Genomic DNA, 26,676 nt, shown 5'->3' on the forward strand with positions numbered 1-26,676 from the left:
CATAGTCCAGCGCATCTAGGAGAAAAAGCTATGCTAGACAGCATTCAACACATTTGGTTCAATAAACATTTACGAGCAGCAGCTAAACAAAAAGTTCGTACCTGTATGATCTGTTGTCAGTTCAACCCAGGAAAAAGCATTCCCGTAGAACAGGGTGGATTTCAGCCTCCTGATCACCCTTTTGAAGTCCTCCAGATGGATTATATCCAGATGGAACGATGTCGAGGATTCAAATATGTTCTCGTAGTTGTCTGTGCTCTTTCCCGTTGGACAGAGGCATACCCGGTTTCAGATTACACTGCCCCGACTACTGCCAAACAGTTAGTTCGAGAATTCTTCCCACGATACGGTTTACCACGTGTTGTCTACTCAGATAACGGCCAGCCGTTCTCATCCGAACTAATGAAACACGTTTCACTTTTGTTAGGTTATCAGTGGAAATTCCACTGTGTCCGACACCCCGAGGCAGCAGGTCTCGTGGAAAGACATAATCAGACCCTGAAAATTAGATTGTCCAAAATATGCAGAGAGAAAGGTGTCGACTGGGTAGTAGCGTTACCAGTTGCACTCTTTTACATGAGAATGGTAGCACACTCTCGAACAGGGCTATCCCCGTATGAGGTGATCTTTGGCAGACCACCAAATATGTGGGGGACGCCTATACCACGTAAAATAACTGATATTGACTGTAATATGCTGACAGATTATTTGGCTTCCTTGATGTCTGCACTACAATCTTGTCGTTCACAGGTAGCTGCAGCTTTTCCTGACAACACTGAGGTGAAACCCCATGACGTAGTTCCGGGGGACCTGGTCTTGGTGAGGAACTTTGATCGAAAGACTCAGCTGGATCCTAGGTGGAAGTCGCCGCAACTGGTCTTGCTCACCACAAGGACAGCCGTGAAGATCGAAGGCAGGAAAGGCTGGGTACATTCAAGTCATATCAAGAAATTTCATGGACTACCATCGGATGTAAATACCACACCTCGTGTGTCTTCACCCATTGACTCAAAACTTCCTTTGGTTGAATCAAGTAATCACGAACAATATAAACTAAAACTCAGGTCTAACCAGTCAGGCAATTTGATTGTTTAAGTCCTCTCCAAGGTGAAGCGGTTGAATTTGTCTCTGACATGTATCCCTTAGACCTGAATAGAGAAAACACCCGAAAAATGTTGAAACGACATGCATACTGTAAATCACTGCGTAGTCATTGCACAGTGACGTTATTAATTTTGTTTTTCTTAAGTCTTTTAATAATTACTGCAAGTATATTGTTGCACATATATTATCCTATTTCTAGACCTGTTTATAATGTTACTGCCGAACATTCTTTTAGTGAATTACCTCCGCTTGAGTTGTCTTATAGATTTGCGCTGCGCAATAATACGTTTATTAGTATGTTACATCATTCCCATCAGGTTAGCAATGCTACAAATTGTTGGATATGTGGCCGACTCCCTCCCTATCAGAATTATAAAGGAATTCTACCTCTTTTTCCATACCCATTCACACACAACGGCTCCTGTGGAGCATGGTTTAGTTTAATTAATTCCCTAGATTCAAATTCTGCAGTTTATCAAGACAACTGGGTATGGGAAAATTTAAACTTAGTTTTACTTAAAGTCTGCTACCCTAACAAGGAGGGACTTCCCAAGAGAACAGGAACTGATCTAGAAAATGAAGTTTATGGATTAGGTAATTTTACGCCTAATCTTATGATCCTAAATATCGAATCCGAAGCTACTCCAATTTTGCCCGTCATGTCAGTATTTCCAGTAAAAGGTGAATTATGTGTAAGAAAGAATGGTTCCATACATATGGGCCATAGTAGATGCACCACTGTAATAGAATTCAGTGATCAAGGCAAGCCGACATTTAGAGCTTCCCGCCATTCCTATTTTATATGTGGTCAGACGGCATATGTACGTTTGCCTCTAGATTGGGATGGTACCTGCTACATTGGATTCCTTTTGCCACCTGTTTTCCTAGCTCCTCCCGATTATCACAGAAATACTCATTTAGTACACAATAGAGAAAGGAGAGATCTCCCAATAGTCGATTACACTGAAACAGCATGGGAAAAATACACAGATTTCAATAAAGGTCTCTTTCCCTATATAGGTACCGTTACTAATAGTAAGTTGATACGTAGATTAACTAGAACCCTTGAAGCAGTAGTGAACGAAACTATTTCCGCCTTAGGCAATTTAACAGAAGAACAGTCTGCTATGCGGATTGTTGTGCTTCAAAATCGTCTTGTCCTTGACGTCATCCTGGCCGATAGGGGCGGAGCTTGTAGGGTCATCGGATCAAGTTGTTGCATTTTCATACCAGAAAATTCGCCATCTGTATATAAAGCCATAACTCGCCTTCATAAGATTGTAAGCCAGATACACCAGAATCCAGGCACCTGGACTTGGTCCGGTTGGTTTTGGAGTGTATTATCTACCTTTGGATGGAAGGTCCTATCCTTCCTAGGTATTGGCTTTCTCATACTATTCAGTTGCTGTCTATGCCTACAATGTGGACCAGCGATTTGTGGTCTGTGTGCCACATCGTGTATTCCATCACCAAGATTTCATTCGTCCCAGAAGAAAAAAGAAGAACAAATGATGCTATATGAACAGATCAATGGATTGATGAAGATTGATATCTCTTGACGGGCAAGTAGGGGACAAGGAGGGAATGTGGAAATATGGATTTTTCTGATCAGTTATGTCCCCTATCTTGGACCCCAACGATTTCATGTATGAATCACAAGTACATGTATGTTCCCTCCAGTTCCAGTTATGAAGACGCAAACTCATGTGCGTCCACCGTCAACATGTCCTCTTTCAGATCAGCCATGAATAGGCCGGATATTCCATTCCTAAGTATGAAAGGCCACCGGCTTTATATGGTTCACTTATGCCATTTTACAGTCCAGGCAAGTAGGCCCTGATTCTGTCATCAAGCTTTTCTTGCTTTCTGCCTCTGAAGCTCCAGTCTGAGCCTGCATCTGTGACCATGAACTTTGTCTCATTCCCTGCGCGGCTCACGATGCCTGACATCAGCCTGTTGCCTGCCAAGAAACTGTATTTCACCTTCGAAATTATCTGCTCCGTTCCCTGCCCAATGCATTCCTGTCTAGTAGTTTAAGTAAACATTCTTCCAGCTACCGAGCAAAGGCCCGGCTTCTCTGTCTTTATGCAAGTAATTCATAGCCTTATTATTATGGAAGACTTCTGCCCTCGCATCTAGTGTAGACACTTAGACGCTTGTACACGCACTAACAGTCAGTATAGGCAGTATAGAATAAGATTCTACTCTAAGAGACCTCTCTTTTGGATAACATAGTTCTTTAAACATAGGATGTTAGATATGATTTGGGATTAGGTTGACTTGACCCTCCAGACATCTGTCGCCACATGTAGAGCTAAATGTCAAGTCCCCTTCACCCCCTAGTTGCACGTCAATCACACGTCATGCTGCTGCGCGCGCATTTCTGCCAAGTAATTCTGCTAACGTTGCGAAATTCTTTCATGGAACCACCCTATTATGACATCACACTTAATGACGTTCTTTAGTTACACCCAGTTACGCCTACTTTTGCTACGTATGTATGTCTTATCTACACTATCAATTGTTACGCCTCTTGCATTTGCTTCACTGTAATGCCTATTGTATAAAAGTGATTCATTATCAATAATGTATGTACTTCACTTCCTGAACCTCCGTGGTGATGGAACTTGGAGTCACCGATTCGAATCGTCCATTGGAATAAAGCCCATTCCGAACCTCTAATACCACGGATTCTGCCTCTTATTTATTGAGCTATTTTTATTATGTTTCTGTATCAAATTAAGTCCCGGTAATTAAATTATTTACCACAAGGTCTTTAGAAAGGTGTAGAGCAAGTTCTTGGGCGAACATCCAAGTCAGGCAGCCAATTGTATCCAGTTTACAGCCAGTGTGGAACACATCAAAATCTAGACTCACAAACACATTTGTACAAGATAAAAATCAGTCGAATATCATGATTTTGAATTGCCTGTGCTAATTGTTTTTCAATACTATTTTTGCTAGATAACACGATACTCAACAGAAAGGAAAAGCAATATAATCATGGTTGACAGACCACAGGTATATCATATAAACAATAAACTAATATCTTGAATGTCGCATGTAATAGAGTAAAATCACAGGCAACAAGCATGTTAGTCGCCCACAACATTGTTCACAATCTATCAGTTTGTGTTTAACATTACAGAGTCCCCTCTCATTCGCAGAATTTATAATTCTCTACAATTGTCGCCATTTTTTTAGGTCATTGTTCACCTTGGGGTCTCTTCAAACTGCAGTAATTCGCATCTTTTCAGCAACTATCCATTCACTTAGGTCTTTGCACCATGGTTTACTTACTAATCCCTTAACTTTTATTTTTTTAAATTTGCCTTCACTATACTCTTGTTCAGTCTTGCATGCCGAGGAATGCGGCATGATAATGTTTGATTGATGCGCACTCATAACATGTTCGTAGGTAATGCCTGGCAAAAACTGACACCCGTAAATCCCACCCTCCACCCCACCAAACCAGTGGAAGTTTCCACAACAATAAGCAAAATCCCTGTCCTTACAAGGGCACTAAGTTGTAGTACAACAGGAATTAGAAAAGTGTACATTCTTGGGGATCCACGTGGAGAACCTCTAAGAGCCAGCCTGTCAAAACCCTTCATACAGAAGGAAGGATTAACATATGAGCTGTCACTTTGTGATGTCAAAAAGATCTTCAGCTTCTTTCTGTGAGTGATCTTCAATCTCACCAAATACAACATTATGCACTGTATGCCAGCCTACCTTCGTTTTCACATTAAGCGGAGATTCTTTTGTCGTGCCTCCTGAACCACCATAGTGAAGTCCAGGTACATATATAAGATGTTTCCTTCATAGGATAGTATTTGCTTCTCTCTAGCCAGTCGTAGTACCATTTTGAGGTCCTTATATTTCAACAGCTTCGCTATTATGGAGTAGCACCCAGTGGAGCATGAGCCCCCAGCGTCAGGTAGGCACATTCCACAGTGAAGATGCGGAAGATACTGTCTGTCCCAAACACAGATTTCAATAATGTTTTGAAATACTCCAACATAATTCCAGTATCGGCAGGTTCAGGTATTCCTATGATCCCCAGGTTATTCCATCTCGGTTTATTCTCCAGATCTTCATTCCTAACTTTAATGACATTCAATACTATGGCCATATTTAGTAGATTTTCAGTAAGACTTGTGTCATCTTCCAGGGCTGAGAAATGGGATTCTGCAGTAGAGATCCGCTTGACTTGCTTGCTGATTGTAGCTGGTATCTGCTTAACCCTACTAGTTAGTGGGTCACGTTTCTAGTCTATCAACGTCAGGCACAGTTCTGAAATTGTCCATGGTGAATTGGCGTTTCTGAAGCTATGTCACAGAAGCTTCCACAGCATCATTATTTCCAGTCCGGTGATCCGACTGGTCCTGCATCAAAGCATCCTCCCACTGCCTGAACACCATCTTCACTGTAGAGGCGGGTTGGACGCACTCTGCTTTTCACTTTTACTCAACGCCGGAGCTGGATTGACTAGAAAGTCAAATCGAGCACAGCACTTTTAAAGAAGCCCCGCTGTGACCGGCATCCGTGGAATCCCTATGGTAGACTAATGCAAAGGGAAAAAAATGTCTATTGTCATCAGGGAAAAGTTTGGTTGAGTGAGTAAAGCTGTACCTGCACCATGAAGTGACAGTGCAGGCTCAAGCACATGGCCGCTAGGCCTCGCTAATCAGCTGACTGCGTGCTACTCACTGCTCCACGCACTAAATGTAAATCTCATTTTACAGAGATAGCAGATGTTCTGTAATCGGGCCTAAACTCTATACCAACGTTCTAGTCATATTGGTAAAGCACAATCGCTTTTATGGCTGTGAAAGCATGGCTCTGTTGCTAGATTTCCCTACATGATCTCAGACTACTCCCTGTTTGGATCTGACCCCTCACTGTTTTATTTCCCCTTACAGGAGCCACCTACATTGGCTACCAGATATATAACCTTCTAAAGTCTCAAAAGTTGGACCTGAGTCTACTGGACCAGGGAAAGTCATCTGAGTGCAGTTTGGTTGCCAAGTAAGGAAAAGAGAAGCGCTGATTTCGCTGTAACCTGAGACCATGGCAACTGGTTTTTAGCTGGACTTAAATCAGACTTTGAGGGACATCGACCCATGTAGCCGAAGTCACCCCAATGTGACAGTGGACCAATGAGTAACCCCAGGAAAACTCCGGTCACCAGATCAGCATCCTGTATTGCTTGCATCAGGACCACTCCATTGAAGTCTATGGCAGTTCACCCATAGAGTTTAGAACTGGTCTACAGACTGCTTTGACCATGAGGTAACTGTCTAACACAACCTCACTGGTCTCTGTGACCTGCTCCCTGCTGGAATTGGTCACCCACAGCGGACCGGAGAAGTAGTTTAACACTTTACTAAAAAAAAAATCCAAAGTTTACAAAGTTGTCCGCCAGTGTGGTCCATTACTATTATTTGTTGCATTGAATGAAAAGGCAGTGATTTATTGTTCTTATAAAAATACACATCTCAAGAACCCTCTGGTTTTTGTCAGTTAGGTATCATTTTAAAGATAAAAATATAACCTATTTTTATAATTTGGTGTTGGATTTTTATCTTGTCTTTTTTCTTTCTATTAGAAAGTTTTAGTACTTCTCAATGCTTTACACGTGTTCCTTTGGTAAAGCCCTACTACTCAGAGCCACATGGTTGGGCTAAGGTTTTTCAAACAAACCTGACTGGACCCAGTACAGGCAGTGAGTTTATTACACTGGGAGAACTCACTACCACACCATATAATAAACCGCTTTCCTTACACTGTTGCGTAGAAGTCTATCCATTAAACACTCATAATTTTTCTTGATTTCTTCCTCATGAAATTGTTGTTTTAGTTTTGGAATCCCTTTCATTCTTAAGTGTATATACAAGACAAGAACTTTTCTACTTAATAGAGCGGGGCCCTTCTTCCTGTGGAGTTGTGTATTCTCTGCCCCCTCTCTCCCTCGTACTTCAGAGTGCTAGCTCCTGGCAGATCTAGTACCGCAAGTACTAGTAACAGTACAAGTGACTCCCTGGGCATTTAAAAAAAAAAAAAAAAAAGATTTGTTCATTGACATTTTACAAAAAAACCAAAAAAAAACAACAGGTTGCATTTTAAGTTACAGCATAGTCAATGTGATTGGGTATAATAGAGAGTTGAATGCAGAAACACAAAACATAACAAAACAGTAAGGAAACATTCCATTCCATTACATTGTTAGACATCAATCACTGATAAGGCCTGATTCTCAATTTTTCATAACAGTGCACCACATGTGTTAGTTCCTTATATAGCCCCACAGGCGGGCTGCACTTGAACAGCTGGTCAGCATGATCTATCTACACGACATCTGAGCATCTCAATCATACCTATGCGGTCTCAGCTGATAGGATCCTTTGGTGTCAGCCTGGATAGGAGAGGGAGCATTGTCATTTTGCAGTGTTCTGAGCCAGTCTATAAAAGGACCCCAAATGTCTTTTGGCTGGGAGGGCATTGGCATTAATTCCCAAAAGGTGGTCAGTTGAGTGTGGCTAAAAGTGACATCTTATATCCACGCCTTACTCGTTGGGGCATGTCTTCTGCCCCAGTGCATAGATAATCATTGTTTGGCGAGTAAGAGCAGCATGGCATGTAATTTGCGATTTTTGAATTTGGTGTCCTTGACATTGCCCAATAGACCAACAAGCAGTTGCAGCTCGCTTGAGGTCCCAAGTATCTCCTGCTATCTTTTGCTAAATATGTCTGCCCAGAAGGCTGCTATGGGTGGGCAGTACCAGAACATATTTAAAAAGGTGGCAGGGGCATAGCCGCCCCTCCAGCAATTTTCATCAGGTCTAAATCCTATGCGGTGCAATTGGTAGGGAGTCCTGTAGAACCTATGTAGGTACTTGAAGTGTATCAGCCTCCGTTTGTAGTATAGTGAGAGCATTTGAAGCTGGCCACAGCAAAAAGCCCAGATTTCATCTGTTATTTGGCCTTCTAGATCCAGAGTCCAGCTGTGGTGAGCCCTAGGCGCAGTTACTGGAGCTGTGGTTTGTATAAAGTTATATATTCGTGTAATTAGTCTACAGGGCGATGGGTTTGTGATCCTTTGCTCAAGCGCAGGTAGTGCAGTAGGAGGGCACGGAAGAGCATGTAGCTCTTATCTTGTAATATAAAAAAAACTCGGAGAAGCTTCTTGTGCCCTCCGCCGTGGGACCCAGCGGGTCACAAAAGGAGTTTTCTGGATTGAGGTCCGCAAAGGTCTCAAAGCCCATGGATTTTTTGCCATAGAGACGATCCCACCGTCTGCCAGTGCTGGAATCATCGGGTTCCGTGCAAGTGGGATAGAAGGGGCGTATAATATCTGCATGTGGGCTCTGGTACGTAGTCCATCCCAGGCCCACTGAAAGGTCTCGACAGTGTCTATGCCATCCCGCGGCATGTCTAGAAGACAGCTACGCGGAAGGGAATCGGAACAGCCACGTTCATCTCCACTGGAGTAGGATGTAACTAATAATCTAAAAATTGATCTAGTGTGCATAGTGCACAGATTGGTATATCCGGGGCTCCCAGTCCTCCCTGTGTGAGGGGGAGTGTGAGCAGCTTCCAGGAGACACGCGCTTGCTTCTCAGCCCTGGCCATCGAGATCAGCAGTGATGGAATAGATTGGAAGAAGGTCCCGGGTGAGCGGAATGGGTATATTGACAAATAAATATAAAAACTTAGGCAAGACCACCATTTTAGCTATGGCAATCTTGCCAGCCAGAGAGATCAGTAGCCGACACCATTCAATGGATGATCCAGGTCAAAAGGTTTAGTTTCCTAAGTCAGCGGAAATAGAGTAGACATTGCCCAATTTATGAAAATGCCAGAGAGCCCGCCAAATTTAGTGAGTTCCCCAAGCAGCGGGTTGAGATTAACCTCAGGGTCCGCAATGTTCAGTGTCATGACGTCCGCATAGAGGGAGATGAGGAGTCCCCTAGTGCTAAATTTCAAACCTCTCGCCGCATGGTGTTGTCTTAGCCTGCCTGCTCTTGGCTCCATGGCGATGGCTGAGAGGGGATAAAGGGCAGCCTTGGCGGGTTGTGTTATAGAAAAAGGGTCTGACAAGAGACCATTCATGTGCAATCTCGCCGATGGGTCAGTGTATAGGAGTTTTATTAATGCTATAAAGGTCGGGCTAATTCCCATCCTCCCCAAAACGGCAAAAAGGTATGGCCGCTCCAATGTGTCAAATGCTTTCGAGGCATCAAGAAATGCCACAAGTGCCTTAACTTTGGGATGTAAGTAATGTAGCACCGTAAAGAAAGTACAAAGGTTATGTGAGGTGGATCTGCCTGGGATAAAACCAGATTGGTCAGGCCTCGCAATCAAAGGGAGAAGGGGCTGCAACCGGTTAGCAAGCAGCTAGGCATAGATCTTGATCAGGGAGAATGGCCTATGGGAATCTTTCTCGTGACGTGGCTTACCAGGTTTTGGAATAGTTTGCATTATCGCCTCCCGCATAGAAGGAGGAAGTATGCCAGACATCTGAGCCTCTTCGAAAACAGCAAGGAGTTGGGGTGCCAGTAAGTCAGTGTATGCCTTACATAAGGCGCTGGTCAGGCCATCGGACCCTAGGGCCTTATCCATGGGAAAACTGCTAATAACTTGCAAAATGTCATTATTCGTAAAGGGTTCATCTAAGTATTCTCTGTGTGCCCTCACAAGCCACAGCTATTCAAGAGACTCAAGGAAGGAGTTGGAGCTCCTCCGCTGCTGAATGATGAGTGGCGGTGTATAATTTAGTATAGAATTCAGTAAAACGATCCATTAGCCACCCGAGATCCCCTGACTACAGTAGCATCCTCATCCGCTATTTCAGATATGTACGTGACTGTGTGCGGCTTCTTGAGCATATTCGCCAGAGTTTTGCCGGGTCTGTCCTCCTCTCCATAGCATCATGCCTGGGTGTATTTGTCTAGAAATTGTGTGTCTCTGCGGGCCACTTCTTCAAAATCAAGAAGTAGTGCCTTAATGGACAGTAAAAGTGCAGGGTCTTCGGTGGTATAATACATGATTTCCAGCTCTCTAATGCAAGACTCCAAACCAGTCAGCGTGCCTCTAATAGCCTTAAACACCCCCGCTTGACGCAAAATACATTTCCACCGTATCACCACTTTTAATGCCTCCCATAGCGTTGCCTGTGTGGAGATAGAACCAGCATTTGTGGCAAAGTACTCCTCAATGTCCCCATGTATCTCTTCCCTGAAGGCAGAGTCTAGCAGGGCATTAGGAGAAAGGCACAGACTAAACATTCTAGGTGGCGTGTTTGGGATGATTAGCCGTAACAGACAAGGTGCGTGATCAGACAGCGTTCTGGGGAGGAGTGTAGTGTCTATGGTCCATGCCGCAATGTCAAGAGAAACAAACACATAGCCCAGCGTAGACCAGGCCACATGTTGGGCTGATATACACGTGCCCTCCGCCACCCCCCGGGTGTCTCTGCCTCCCAATGTCGATCAGGTTGCCATCTTCCACTATATTGTTTAAAACTTCCCTAGCATTGGGATGCTGTGTGCAGGAGCTGCCTAGCCTGTCCAAAGTGTCATTCAGCACCACATTGAAATCCAGCCCCCCCCATAATATGGTTTCGCACCCAATAATCTGCATTTTGACCCATACAGTACGGAAAAATTCAGGACAATCATTCAGACCATAAACTTCTGCAAATATAATTTTTGTCCCCACAACACCCCACAGGGGAGCACAAAGCGGCCCTCAGGGTCAATTAACGTGTCAATATTTGCCCAGTCTAACCCTCGCCGAATCACTATCGCCACTCCTCTCGCATAATTGGAATAAATGGAGGAGTGTGTCCCCAGTATTTATTAGGTAATCGAAGATTGGACGTGTTTTTCAGATGGGTTTCTTGGAGCAGGCATACATCAATGTGATGTCTACTGAACTAAGAGTGGACTAGTCTAGTTTTCCTGCAGTCATTTAGTCCCCGGACGTTATAGGTAAGGAACTTGTATTCAGTCATCCCAATCGGAGGTGTGTGTAAATGCAGACCAGTGTAGATAAGATCAGTGCATAGGGCACCCATTCACTTTCATGTGTCCCTGACTTTAAAACAGCAAATGCCTGTAGATACCTGACCAATTTGACCTTAAGATTACAAACAAGTATATAATTTGTAATTGCATTGAATGATGTCCTGACAAACGTCCCTAGCATATGAACACCGGCCCTCTCCCCGCCTCACCAACCCCCCAATTAGGTTGTGTACTACACCCCCCCCCCAGATGAACAACAAACCAATGCGCCCCAGGTCAGCACCCGGTGGCAAAACTTGGGAGCTCTCCCCAGAGGCGTGACTTCACTGGCATACAGCCCTGCCAGTAGCCGGGTTGCCCGAGAACGGGGACCAACGGCATATATGAGGTATGATTTTCAACTCATATCAAAGCTATGTCGGCAGAGCAGCTATAAAGCGGTGCAATAGTCCAACAAAGGTCTTGAGATATAATGTACACAATGGTCTCCCAGTGCTTAGGTAGAACCAGGGTTCAATCATTGTCACTGAGGGTCTCGCCAGAAGATAGTCTTTGTAGACTTTGCAACTCGTTTCTGCCCACATATATGCTTAGCAGACTTCATGGCGGATTTTGCATCTGTGAAGAAGTGAGCAGAGCCATCGTGAGAGACTTTTAACTTAGCAGGGTAGAGCAACGCATAGGGGACCACCGCCAGCAAGGGTATACGCTTGACTGGTACAAACTCACGGCGCGCTGCCTGCGCCATAGGGGTGAAGTTAGGGAAGAATGAGATAGTGTTACCTTTATGGCCAGGCGCAGCACAAAATCTCGGTCACGATAGTTCAATAGCCGGGCCAAAATTGGACGTGGTATGGACCCTACCGGTGGCTTTGGTCCCAGCGTGCGATGCGCTATTTCCACAATGAAGACAGGTGATAGGTCTGTACCAAACAGCTCACGCAGGAGTTCCTCCACAACATCTTGGAAATTGCTGTCATCTCGGGCACTCCCGTGATGCGAATTTTGTTGCACCTGGACCGAGCCTCCAGGTCATCATTTTTAGCAATAATCAGGGTTAAGACTTTGTCCATTTACAGCAGCTACTCCTTAGTCTTAACCTGAAAGTCATGCAAATCAGAAACACAATTCTAGAGTTCATCCAACCTGTGTTTTCTGACCTGATCCAGTTGGGAGGTTCGAGTATCGAGTTTAGTGTCCATGGTCTTGAAGCTTGACCTCATCTCAAGCAGGAGCGTGCCAAGATCCTCTCCCTGATCGTCTGGGTTAGTTGTGACAGGGTTTCTCCTTCCCCCTCTGTACCAGAGTCCATTTGCCTCGTCAGCCTCTTATTGTCGAAGGTCAGCTTTGACTGTTTGGCATTGTGCTTGCCCACGGCCATGCAATAATGTGGGTCGAAAATATAATTGAGAATTCAGGTGGTCCGGACAGCTTCAGCTAGGCAGTAGGTATGTTTAGTGCTCCAGTCTCCAGCCATGTGCGTCGTTCTCCAGCAGCGAGGAGTTATTGTTCATTGCGATCTGCTCACCGTGCCATTTTCTGCAGCGCATCTAGGCCATGAGAGTAAGAGTATCCCCACGCACCTCTCACAGCGTAACTGATATCCCAGCAGCAGCTGTTTAATGCCCACAGGTTCCCAGGACAACCTCACGCCTGGGCAGTGATGAGTCAGCTGCGGTGGGGACCGCTGCACCCTGTCCCACAATTTGAGGCTGCACGGTCAAATCTCTACCTTTGTGCTCTCTGCGGTGTGTTCACATCTAATGTTCACCAGCCCAAGCAGCGATCTGCAAATGGTATCTGAAATCCCAAGGGTAGTCCCCGGCGAGGCCGTAATATTCTGGGCGCAGGGGGATTGCAACGCTGTTCTCGATGGTGTCAATAGGCTGTAGGAGCGAGAATTTCACTGTGGCAAGTTAAGGCACTTCGCCACCCAACACCAGTCACAAGCCTAGTCACAGTGATACAGAGGATCAGGTGCACATTGTATATATCCCCCCAACTCAGGCGCGTCAGATGTTAGGGGGTATCTCACAGGAACTCCTATATTCAAATGAGGGCTTCCAGCGGTCCGTCTCCCCCGCCTGACTCCTCACCTCCGCAAGCGCTCCTGGTTCACTGCCGGGAGTCCCTCGGCTGTGGCGCGATTGTTTATTTCCTGGATCCACTCTGGAGCTCACACGCGTCAGCGCAGGAGCCGCCGCACAGGAGCCGACAGGCACCAGCTCCTCCGCTTCCTCTCCCCGGAATGGCATATTTGCTCAGCCCAGATCCTTCGCCCAGTGGTGTGCGCAGTTACTGGTGCTCTGTTCTACAGCGAAGTTGCTCAGGCCGCTGACGGGATCCCTCACAGTCCACATCGGGCATCCAGCGCCTCAGAACAGCACAGGCGCCTGAGGGTGGCGCGATCTTGCGGACAGCTCAGCAGGGCTGCACCTCGCTGTCGGCTCAGAGGGCACCCGGAGTCGTCTCTCCCCTAAAACAGTGTCAAAGCCTCGCCAGAAACACAATGCTTAGGGTTTTTGGCGCCGGTGGTCCCACTGATGGGTAGTTTTTATCTCGGCTGGCAGACAACACTCAACAAGCGGCCATCTTGCTGCTCAGCGAGACCACGCCCGACTCCCTGAGCATTGGCAGGTATCTCAATCACGGTTTCAACTCAGTAATGTCAAACTTCATAACAATGTGCATAATTTATAGACACTTACATCGCCCTAAAATTGAGTGGAATTTCATGAAAATCACACATGCTAATCTGGTGTGATTTTTCTTTGTGATGGTATACCTCACACAGAAAAGCTACTCCAGATACGGGTACGGCACTGGTTCAAGTAGGAAATGTCCACTTGAGGAGAAGAACAAGTTACTTACCTTCGGTAACGATTTTTCTGGTGGATACAGTATCTGCCTGTGGATTCCTCACCTTGTGAATATCCCCTGCGCCAGCATTCCACGGAACTTTTCTTCCCCAGCATTCCACGTCGACGTGGGCGACGTCACAATACATCGGCTCCGCACGCGACTCCGTACGACGTCATCGGAGCCATAAGAAGCCCACGTCGGCGTGATGACGTCAGTTCCACCCATTTTTTCCGTGCCTTCGAGGCGAACAGGTGAACCAACGACAAACCCAAGTATACACAGTATATAGAAAAACCAATACATATACATAGCATACAAAACAAAGGAATGCTAATCAAACAAGCATTACCTACAAATGTACAAGAGAAAATATAAGCATTTCAAACAAGACCTATTTCATAGTATACAAAAGGTGGACAACGGGGAGGCGGGTGGGTTGGTGAGGAATCCACAGGCAGATACTGTATCCACCAGAAAAATCGTTACCGAAGGTAAGTAACTTGTTCTTCTGATGGATACATCTGCCAGTGGATTCCTCACCTTGTGAATAGATTCCCACAGCAGTCCCCACTCCCGGAGGAGGGTGTCCACCTTTCTATACCAGAAAGTCCTGCAAGACAGAGCGCGCGAAGTGGCCCTCCCTCCTCATCTCAGAGTCCAAGCAATAATGCTTTGCGAAAGTATGGAGGGAGGCCCAAGTCGCGGCCTTACAAATATCTGCCACAGGAACACCCCGGGCCAGAGCAGATGTTGAAGACTTAGCTCTAGTAGAGTGAGCACGAATACCCTCAGGAGGAGTCTTACCAGCCAGGGCGTAGCAGATCTTGATGGTCAGTATTATCCATCTTGACAGCGTGCGCTTGTGCACCGCTTTACCTTTAGAACGACCAACGTAGCCAATAAAAAGCTGGTCATCAACACGAAAGTCCTTGGTCCTGTCCAAATAAAAACTCATAGCCCTCTTCGGGTCAAGGCGATGGAGTCTTTCTTCCTCTTTGGAAGGATGAGGGGGTGGATAAAAAACAGGGAGGGTAATAGACTGCCCCAAATGGAAAGGAGTAACAACTTTTGGCAGGAAAGCAGCCCTGGTCCTGAGAACCATCCTTTCAGCATGTAAGGTAAGAAAAGGAGGTTTGGAACTAAGAGCTTGAAGCTCACTTACCCTCCTTGCCGAGGTTATGGCTACAAGAAAAACCACCTTAAAGGACAACAGCCTCAAAGGACAATTATGAAGAGGCTCAAATGGGGACCCCATTAAAAAGGTTAAGACAAGATTAAGGTCCCACTGAGGCATTACAAATGGAGTAGGAGGAAACATGTTTGTAAGGCCCTTGATGAACCTCAGAACAACCGGAGATTTAAATAACGAAGGTTGATCTGGAAGGCACAGAAATGCCGATAAGGCCGAAAGGTAGCCCTTGACCGTGGCCACAGCACAGCCCTGCTGAGCCAAGGAAAGAGCAAACTGAAGCACATCAGAAAGATGAGCCTTTAAAGGGTCAATGGATCTCTCTCCACACCACTTTACAAACTTAGACCACCTGTAGGAGTATATGGACTTGGTGGAGTGTCGCCTGGCCGATAAAATAACGTCCACCACATCAGGTGGGAGAGAGAAGGAACTCAGGTTGCCCCGTTCAATCTCCAGGCATGAAGGTGTAAGCTCTGGAGGTGGGGGTGAAGAACCTGCCCCTCCGACTGCGAAAGGAGGTCTGCCCTCAGAGGGAGACGGAGCGGAGGGCACGAGGAGAGGTGGAGAAGATCTGTGTACCACACCCTTCTTGGCCAGTCCGGGGCGACCAAAATGACTTGGGCCCGGTCTTGGCGAATTTTCCTCAGAACCCGAGGAATCAAGGGTATGGGAGGAAACGCGTAAAGGAGTCGTGAACCCCAACTCAACTGAAACGCGTCCCCCAACGCCCCCTGCATCGGAAACTGGAGACTGCAGAATGACGGGCAGTGCGCGTTCTCTCGGGTGGCAAACAGGTCCACCCGAGGAGTCCCCCACGTCCGAAAGACGTGACGAACCACCTCCGGATGGAGCCTCCACTCGTGGTCGGCGGAGAACTGCCGACTGAGACTGTCCGCACGCACATTCAGCACCCCGGCCAGATGATTTGCCATCAGACAAATCTGATGGTCCTGAGCCCAGGACCACAGCCGCAGGGCCTCTCTGCAGAGACAAAGAGACCCTACTCCTCCCTGTTTGTTTATATACCACATCGCGGTCGTGTTGTCCGTCAGGACTTGAACTGACCGACCGCGAAGGGAAGGGAGAAAGGCCTTGAGTGCCAAACGAATCGCCCGCAACTCCAGAAGGTTGATATGAAACAACCTCTCCTCTGGAGACCAAAGACCCTTGATCTCCAGATCCCCCAGATGAGCACCCCACCCTAGGGTGGAGGCATCCGTTATCACTGTGGCCACCGATGGAGGTAGATGGAAAGGCTTTCCTTGGGACAGATTGCCCTCCACGCTCCACCAAGACAGATCCGCTGCAGCTTCTCCGGAGATCTTGATCGACTCCCCGAGATCCCCGTTGTGCTGATACCACTGCTTGCGGAGGCACCACTGGAGCGCCCTCATGTGCCAGCGTGCATGGTTGACCAACAGAATGCAGGAAGCGAACAGACCGAGCAGGCGAAGGACCTTCAGAACTGGAACAACCGCTCCACTGTGGAATAAAGGGACCATCTCCTGAATGTCGAGAATCCTTTGAGGAGGAGGGAATGCTCGACACACAGTAGTGTCCAGTACTGCCCCTATAAACAGGTTGCGTTGAGAGGGCACCAGGTGAGACTTGGGCACATTGATCGAAAAACCCAAGTCGAATAACAGCTGAGTTGTCACCTGCAGATGACGCTGCACCATCTCTGGGGACTCTGCCTTCAGAAGCCAGTCGTCCAGGTAGGGGAAAACCGGAATCCCCGACCTCCTGAGATGAGCAGCCACCACTGCCATCACCTTTGTGAAGACTCGAGGTGCAGTAGTAAGACCAAACGGGAGGACCGCAAACTGATAATGTTGCGACCCAACCGTAAAACGGAGATACTTCCTGTGCGACTTCAGGATTGGGACATGGAAGTACGCGTCCTGCAAGTCGAGCGACACCATCCAGTCTCCTTGCTGCAACGCTTGAAGAACCTGCGCAAGGGTCAGCATCTTGAACTTCTCCTGTTTCAGGTAAAAATTCAAGATTCTGAGGTCCAGAATCGGACGCAATCTGCCGTCCTTCTTGGGGATCAGGAAATACCGGGAGTAGCATCCCTGACCCCTTTCCTGCTCCGGAACCACCTCTATTGCGCCCTTCTGAAACAAGGCCAGAACTTCTTTCTGCAGGAGAAGCAGGTGGTCCTCCGAGCAATAACCTTGGCAAGGAGGGTAAGGGGGAGGAAACTCCCGAAAGGGAAGGGCGTACCCAGTCTCTACGAGGTTCAAAACCCAAAGGTCGGTTGTAACAGATTTCCAACCCCGTAGAAAGTAGGACACCCGACCCCCCACAGGTCTTACATGATCCGGGATGGGGGATCTAGGGCTGCTTCCCTGAAGCCTCATTTGGAGCAGAGGAGGAGGAGGAAGAAGAGGGGTTACGACCAGAACCTCTCCGACCCCTTTGCTTCCCTCTATAGGAGCGATAGAGGGGATTCTGCTGCTGTTGTTGCTGCTGTTGTTGTGGCTGTCGGAAGGAGCGAAAGGATGACCTTCCGAATCCCCTAACCTTACGGAAAGTTGAACCTCTCACAGGAACCTGCAGACCCAAGGACTTCGCCGTTAACCTACTGTCCTTAAAACGTTGAAGAGCAGAATCTGCCTTCTCCCCAAACAACTTTTGTCCATCAAAGGGCAGATCCACCAGCGTGGCCTGGACATCCGCAGAAAACCCTGAGGAACGGAGCCAAGCTTGTCTCCTTGCGGCAATGGACGACCCCATAATTCTCGCCACAGAGTCCGCCGTATCCAGCCCAGACTGGATCACCTGCCTGGCAGCTGCCTGAGTGTCCGCCACAACCTCCATGAAGGACGACTTATCCCCCTCAGGTAACTTAGGGGCCAGAGTCTTTATAGAGTCCATCAGGGCATGAACATAACGCCCCAGCAAGCACGTAGCATTTGATGACTTCAATGCCATACTTCCTGAGGAGAAAGACTTTTTGGCCGCCTGATCAACTTTCTTCGACTCCCTATCAGCAGGAGATTGGGGGAAAGCACCCGAAGCATGTTTAGAACATGAAGCCTGCACCACTAGGCTCTCCGGAGAAGGATGCGTGGATAAAAAATCCGGGTCTCCTGGCGCAACCCTGTATCTCCTTGCCACCTGCCTGCAAACTGCTGGAGCTGACAGAGGCTTCTTCCACACCTCCAATACTGGTTCCAAGAGAGCCTCATTGAAAGGTAGCAAAGGCTCAGAAGCCGACGTCGGGGAGTGCAACACCTCTGTGAGCAGATTGGACTTGTATTCCACAGAGGGCAGCTGCAGATCTAACAACTCCGCGGCCTTCTTGATCACAACATGGTAGGGCGCCAATTCCTGTGGTGGAGAAGACCTTGCAGAAGCATGCTCCCACTCCGGGGTGGTATCCAAACCACTTGCTACCTCTATACCTCCAAACTCGTCCGAAGAAGAGTCGACCTCACCTTCTTCCACCTCAGCACGAAATCTTTCCTCCTCCAAAACCCTTTGGGCTTCACGCCTCGATCGATTCCGGGGAGCCGGCGTCGTCGACGTCGTACGCGGCGTCGGTGGAGCCAAAGGCATCGGCGTCGGAGGCGCTACAGGTGGAGTCGGCGGCGCCGGATGCGGCGTCGATGGAGTCGGCCTCGGCGTCAAAGAAGGCTCCGAAGATTGACCATCCATCCGAGGTCGAGCCGGATTCCCAACCGGCGCCGGAAACTGCCAAGAAGGCGCCATCGGCATAAAAGGCATAAAAGGAGCCTGAGCATATTGCTGCGGCACTCCCAGAGAAAACGCCATCGGACCCACGGGACCTGCTGGTGCTCCGGATGGGAAGGATGCTCTCTGAAAAATGCCATACATGGCATTCAGAAATCCCGAAGGATCCGTACCTGGAGCCGGGAATTGGGGATAAGGAACTGCCCCTGTATCCTCCTGTGGAGCCACCGGCGTCGGCTCCTCCGAATCCTCCACCGGAACCACGGAGTCATCAGGCACCGGGACAGACTCTTCCTGCTCCTGCTCCACATCAGATTCCACCCGACCAGGAGTCGAAGCCTTGGACGGCGCCGGAGACGGCGTCGGGGAACGAGCCGGAGTCCGCTTCGGAGAGGGAGACTTCGAAGACTTATCCGGAGAAGGCGAAGGAGACAAGATCTTGCTCTGACGTCGACGAGGCGAAGCCGACCTCGACCTCTTAGACTTCGAGGACCGACGCCGAGAAGAATGCTTCCTCTTCTTATGGTGCTTCTTCGACTTCGACGACCTCGAAGTCGAAGACTCCCGCCTGGACTTCTCCTTTTTCCTCCCTCTCTTCTCCTCACCGATCTTCTTCATGAAGAGTTTGGTCTTCCTCTCCTTCAGTGCTTTAGGATTCATGCTCCTACAGCACCCGCACTCATCCACATCATGATCAGAAGAGAGACACCATAAACAATTCTGATGCGGATCCGTCATGGACATCAGGCCTCCGCACTCCCTACAGGGCTTAAAGCCCGACTTCCTCGTCGAAGACATTCCGATTTTAACAAGAATACACCACTAGATTACAAAGTATCTAGAGAGCACTGGGAAAAAACCGTTGCGCGTCGACGGCGCGGAAAAAAGGGAACTGACGTCATCACGCCGACGTGGGCTTCTTATGGCTCCGATGACGTCGTACGGAGTCGCGTGCGGAGCCGATGTATTGTGACGTCGCCCACGTCGACGTGGAATGCTGGGGAAGAAAAGTTCCGTGGAATGCTGGCGCAGGGGATATTCACAAGGTGAGGAATCCACTGGCAGATGTATCCATCAGAAAATCTCTCTCAGAGGGAAGTTTTCTACTCGCACGAAACTCCTAAGGGTAAAAATCATGTGCACATTTGCAAAATGGAGAACTTTTCACACATTTTAAGTAAAGGGAAATTCATGAAACTAAGCAAGATTATACCGCGTAATGAAAAGTGTGTACGGTCCCGATTACAGGATACTGACCACTGTTCTGCCCTCACCAACACCACATTTTCCTCAGTCCCAATAGGACATTTGCAGACAAGAACCATAAGAGCATTGCTAAGAAACAGATCAATCCCTCGTCCTTCTTCCACAATGAAGACAAATGTCCGATCCATTGTCACCCTATAACACTTGGCTCCATCCAATAGGATATGCACCATCTTGTGTAGACACAAAAGTCGATGGCCTGGAAGAAGAAATCTTGTTCTAGGCCTTGAGATGGAAGACCGTTATCACCATTCGTTTAAGAGGTATAGAGGTAAAAAGAAAGGGTGGAGGAGAATAAAGGTGGAGAAGTGAAAAAACTAAAGGTGGACAAACAGTATGATCTTTCAAAGATTCCCATAGGAGTAGAGCGAGGTCCAGCGCAAAAACATACAACTTTCACCCCAGTTTAAATTATAGTTAGTGTTGACATCAAGAAGCTTGTCCATTATTAAATTGTGTGATGAATTTGATAGAGAAAATAACTATCCAGCCACTGATATAATAAGATTTGGGTAGAATCGGTTCTTTTCTAAAACAAAACAATGAGTATTATACCATTTAAAAAACAGAGACATTGAAAAATAATAGAGAAATACTGTGCTCTTATGAGGAAACAAGGTCACTGAACAAATGTCTACCAGTATGAATTAGTCTAACACAAGTTTAATTTTTGAGCACGTCCTCTCTTTTTCTTTAATTATTGCTCTTTCTGTCCTCACAATTGGTGAAAAAGACCCTTAGGTGCACACCTGGATAGAACAAGCTAAGACTTCTTTTTCACTTCTTTCACACCAGACACGCATAAGGCCTCTTGAAAACCACTTTCCCAAATGTTGCATAGACATCACCTTCAGCTCTAACATCTCAACAATGGTCTTCCTTTCTCTGAACCTCTTACCTCATTACTTTCAATCTCCCCACTGGCTTTCTGTTTCTCCGCTCACTCCCTTGGTTTCTCTCTATCTTGCTCCATGTCATCTTTCTGTACTCCTCCATCTTAATACATATCCAGCCATCTCGGCTTTCTTCCTATTCTTCTCTAATCCTTGTCCCTCTCCATTTCTTTAAGCTACTAGTGATTCTCATCTCCGTATAACCACTTCTTTGATGCATTTCTATCTTTCAAAAATCTCACATCCCTCTCTTCGCCTTCTCCCTTTCCTCTGTCCTTCTTCTCTCTCACTTTTGACCTTCTGTATCCCTATCAACTGTCTTCCCTCTCTCATTTTATGCCTTCGCTCACTCATTCTTCCTGTATTCCATATCACTCCCTATCCTCCTATATCTAGCAGTGGGAAAACATTAAGTTGGTGTTCTCCAAAAATGCTTCACTACTAAATCTGTACTCTATATGGTACGAAATACAACACTAGCAGCTGAACATAAACCCTTTAATTGTATGAATTAACTCAATAAGTGAAGAATGCTTGCTGAAGAAAAGAAATATGTAATTTACTGTTGGGTGGAATAAGTAAATATGGTGAACAACCAAATAGTCAATTTATGGGAACAAGAAAGTAATTCATGAGGGAAATTTTACTTTTCTGACACTGTACAAAATGTAGAACTTGTCTTATCCTTATCCACTTCAATCCCATAGGCCACTCCTTTTTTATTAAGAGTTTATGTTCCACTTTTTTCGACATAGTGGCTGCCATCTTTTGCTTCATCCAGTTATCATGTAATGTGGCCAACAATACTCTTCACAAAGCTCACCTGCTCAGCTTTTTGATGGAACACCGCCGACATGGCGAGGATCGTACTGCGTTCATCAAGGGCAGCTGCAAAGCTCTTCCACTCTTGATCTAGTTGGGTAGAGATCTGCTTGATCTGCTGGGAAGCATAGTGGCCTGCCTCAGAAAGCCTGGATGCCACAGACATGATCCGATTGATGTTGACGTACGCGTTCTGGCAAGAGAGAGAAGACAAATGTCACTTACCACCGCTATCAGGCATTAAAAGACTGCCAGAGCAAATACAACCCAACTGCAAGAATCTAATGCGTTTTGAAAATATACAGAAAATGGAAATCAGAGAAATAAATATTGTGGGGAACTTTGTCACATTCAAGATTCTTCTATTACAATATGTACAACTGTGTTACGGAAATAATCAATTTCTGGTCTTAGAGATACAATATGTACTCGATATAGGCAGCCAGACCAAGGAAACTCCCTCATCTTGTTATGGGATATCGCTCAACAGGATCCCTTATACAAGCCTACAATGATCATCCTCCTACATCTGTCTACTGCCTTAGTGCCTGGTAACACTGTGCACAGTCACTGAAAGGGGCCAGCCTGCAGGTCATGGCAAAACGGCTGGTAATAACCAGTCCATTATTAGCCACATTTTCTACAGTATTACTTGTCCGTCGCACCTGGGTGGACTCCACAGACATGCAATCATTCTCAAAGATATTTGGATGTTCTAGCATAATGTAAAGGCCAGACAAACTGAACTTCAAGAACAAGTTCCTCTTGCTCGTCCTCCAACACATACATGTATTGATAAAAATAGTAAACAAAAAAAATCTGCAAAACGAAAATGTAAATACCTAAAAAAGTTACCAGAAAATAAAAACATTTAACCCTCTAGGGCACAACCAAAAAAGAATCTAAGAAAGAAATACTACATCCTTATTTAAATGCATTAGGTATTAAGTCGAAGTTTTAAAATATTATAGTAAACAATTAATACTTGTTTGAATTTATTTATTCACAAAATAATTTATTCGTTTCATTTTGATGGAGTCTTAGTAATTTAGGGACAAATTTGGAGTTTGGCAGACAAGTGCTCAGTCACAAATGACACGGATAGCCCTTCCGCCTAATTACAAGGATACACGGCACTTGTAAGGAGGAGGAGAACTGGTCCGCCATATTGTAAATCAACCCCAGCCTCTCAAAAAAGGCATTATGTTAGTAATGGAACTGCACTAAAGGTAGAAGTTGTCAGAAATAGAATTTGACTAAAAGAAAACCTTACTAAAGGTGTCTTACTAATGGAAGTGCCCCTCACTAGCAGATGTACGAGTTTTGCATCTAACAGTAATAAAGAAAACCCACTCAACATTTTGGATCCATACAGTCTTTCAGAATTGCAGATACAACATGATTTATCAAACAGAATTGATTGTATTTTATTAACCTCTGAAGGATCAAATGCTAAGTTGACCCCATCAAATCTCATACTAGAGTCAGATTTCTTCAGCAGGCATGTTAACCAACAGATCTATCCAGTTTTGCCATGGACTGTCTAGGTTAAACTGATGTCCAAACATTGCACATAGGATGAGTGGTTCCATAAGGCAAGGTATGGTAACAGGTAGCCTTAGGATGCCACCTAGTGTGGGGGTGGGGGGTGTTAAAATACTGCAAAATGAAAGGGAGTTTGCTTTTTATATTGAAACCTACCAGACAGCACACGTCTGGCTGCAAAGGTATATTGGGGGACATGCTGAAAGCTTCTCTAAGGAAGCATTTCATTGCTTACCATTGGCTTTGTGTTTTGTAATTCACATTTGCTTGATTTCTATTTGCTGGCTTTATTTGTTTTAGGTTTTCCAGCATGTCTCTGTCCCTCTTGTGGAGCAATGCCTGTTTATCACCTCTCCCACTGGCCCCTTGTATTCTTCCATGAGTGCTTTCTCAGATCTCCTTTCTCTTTTGCGTGAGGCACTCCACAAGAGTACATATTTTTTCAGTTGACTCTCTTGTATGCCAGCTCACAGCAGTAAATGTGCTGTATGTCTTTTAAAAAAAGTTTTCTGCCTTCTATCTTTTGCTTGACTGATTCTGCTCATCTCTGCCACTACTAGTTCATAAATTGTGCATGCCTGTGAGGAAAAATGGTATGTTTATGAACTTGTTTATTTTAGTCAGTGCTATTTACTAACAGCATAACTTAATCCTCTTCATCAATTTCACACCAATGTCATAGGTGCTGGAAGGAGGGTAGTGGAGGCTACTGACGCACTCCCAAAATAACCATGCTGGAGTTCAGAAGTGAATTAGCAATAAACAGGCCTTACTTTTTTTTATCTTATTACAATTTGCTATGCAAAGACAGATGTCAAATGTTGGTCTGTCTTCCAGGCAGGTAGGTGTTTTCTTTCTCCGACTACAAAGTGAGAGAATTTATGTGAATCTTGCTAGGGATTGGGGATAGGTAAGGAAATGCTGCAGGATGTTATTTTTTTCTAGTACACAGCAAAATTGAAATGCTAGTACACAACAATATTTAAATGCTAGTAAATGAACTGTACACATATTTCAGAATATAAAAGAATTAGGAAAGCAGAAATGAATCAAATATTTTGTAATTCTTACATGTGGTGGAAACTACACTTTAATAAGATTAAAACAAATGAATACGCTAGATGATGCCTATTACCACACGTTATTGTTTGTGCGCTGTATAGTTTGATTAGTAAAACTGCATGTCACTGCAAATGTAATGGTCATTTCAAATGAAAATATGTTGCCAGTAATGACAGTGCAGTACCACACCATGCATACTTCACTCTGGCACACCACTCTATGCCTCTCCACTCTATAAAACTCTGCAACTCACCACTCTATGACACAATACTACACAACACTATTTGTTAGCCATGCTGAACAGCAGACACTCTATGTCACTCCACGACACTTTGCCACTCTACATCCCTCCACTCCATGACACTCCACTCTACAACACAACACTCCACTACAATAACTTATAGCCATGCTGAACAGCAGCAATGCTATTATGATACATTGCTAAAACACATTGGCAAAGTCAATAGCTCTCGCATAGACAAGACCTACTGGTTTTGCCAATGCTTGTTTGTCAGTGTGTTTGGCACGCTCTAGAAGGTAAAAAAAAAAAACAAGCATTGTTCCTCCTTACGCACGCCTTTTAGCCTAAAGCTTTGGAAATTATTTATGTAGCTCTTTTCTAATTTCTCTTTTTAGCCAAGATCCGCACTTGAGTACATGACCTCATGAAGATGAGGTGCTTGACAGTTCAGTGGCACAGGATGTCAACCACAACACCCGAATAGCTCCATAAAAGTCACGAGGAGTCCGTGAGTAATTAAACTTGAGACTGCAGAGGAGCAAGGGATCTGCTAAATTCATTTCTAAATCATTACCAAAAAAGTCGGCTTTCAGCTAAGAAAGTAACTAGGCATTTTCCCATAAATTCTGTAAGTGTGATTGGGCTTTTTAAAGAACCAAGCTATGTTACTTGCATATTTTGCATTCTTTCTATATTTGTATGCAGTTATTGCTCCTCGATGAATTAATTCGCCTTCCCTGACCCTGGCTATTTTTACTTCTTTTCTCCTGGAAGGCGCTCGGCTTTAATAATAGCATGGCTGTGATTAAATGGACTCCTGGGATGGCGGCATGTTGGCACGCGGGAGAGAGAGTCACTTCTCTGGGCGGATTCCTTGTTCCCCAAATCATATTAAAATTGAGGGACAGAAACAAACTATAAGGGAGGCGGCAGCTGCTGTCGCATTTACATTTTACAGTAGGAAAAACGACAGCCTTTATTTTTACCACAGGGATAGAATACTCCGTTATTTACAACAATCACAGCAGTTTAACAGCATATTGTGAGCAAACTCCCTAACACAACTGTAAACGAAGAAGGCCCCTGGAGATCAGCTATATTTGAGCGTACAGAGACTGTGCATGCAGAGGGTGATGCCCGGCTGCGTTGCCGGCAGCAAAGGCATCTCCGACAACCGCTTCCTTCAGCTGCAGGCCCTTCTGCACACAACCCTACTGGACTCTCAGATTATTCCGACTGAAAAATGCACGTTAGCAAACACACAAGGCTAGCGGTAACCCTCTAGGACAGCACCGGATTTAAGAATAACTCAATGTGACTACTGGTGACATATTCCATTCACCATAAGTGTGCAATTTTGGTTAGCACCCGCCAGCACAATGCCGTTCCAATTACTGGAATGTACATGTAAAAAAACAACAACACCAAATGCACCACTCTACTTGTACAATATGATTTAAATAAGTCCAAATCCTTCGAGTTTCTTTCTTTTTCAAAAAGTTCTTCTTTATTATGCAGTTAGTCATGCAATTATAAAAACTTCCAAAGCAGCCAGCTGCTTTGGAAGTTTTTATAATTGCATGACTAACTGCATAATAAAGAAGAACTTTTTGAAAAAGAAAGAAACTCGAAGGATTTGGACTTATTTAAATCATATTGTACAAGTAGAGTGGTGCATTTGGTGTTGTTTTTTTACATGAAAAATGCACGTTGTTTTGGGAAAGGACAGTCCAGCTAAATCATGGAGCGTCTTGGATTGAGTGGGGCAGATTGTTTTGGATTGGTGTGGAGCAGAATGGAGTGGGGCAGCCTGGAGTGGGGTAGATTGCAGAGAAAGAGTGGGAGATTGGATTGAGTTGGACTGTATTGGAGTGGGGTGGGTTGGAGTGGGGTGGATAGGGATGGCATGGTTGGAAAGGGGTGAGGTGGATTGGCGTGGGGCAGACTGTTTTTGATTGG

General features: G+C 45.7%; 1 protein-coding gene across 8 annotated transcripts in view; it reads right to left on the bottom strand.

Annotated features, from left to right (window-relative positions):
- Positions 1 to 26,676, bottom strand: part of KALRN (kalirin RhoGEF kinase) — a 1,569,312-nt gene that overhangs the window by 893,401 nt on the left and 649,235 nt on the right. For all 8 annotated transcript variants that reach the window (XM_085647304.1, XM_085647302.1, XM_085647305.1 and 5 more), the window contains exon 7: positions 21,871 to 22,062. In XM_085647304.1, coding sequence (XP_085503430.1) covers positions 21,871 to 22,062 — 192 coding nt within the window. The remainder of the gene's footprint in view (positions 1 to 21,870; positions 22,063 to 26,676) is intronic.

The sequence above is a fragment of the Triturus cristatus genome, chromosome 3_2 (genome assembly GCF_964204655.1).
Source record: "Triturus cristatus chromosome 3_2, aTriCri1.1, whole genome shotgun sequence".
Classification (NCBI taxonomy): Eukaryota; Metazoa; Chordata; class Amphibia; order Caudata; family Salamandridae; genus Triturus; species Triturus cristatus.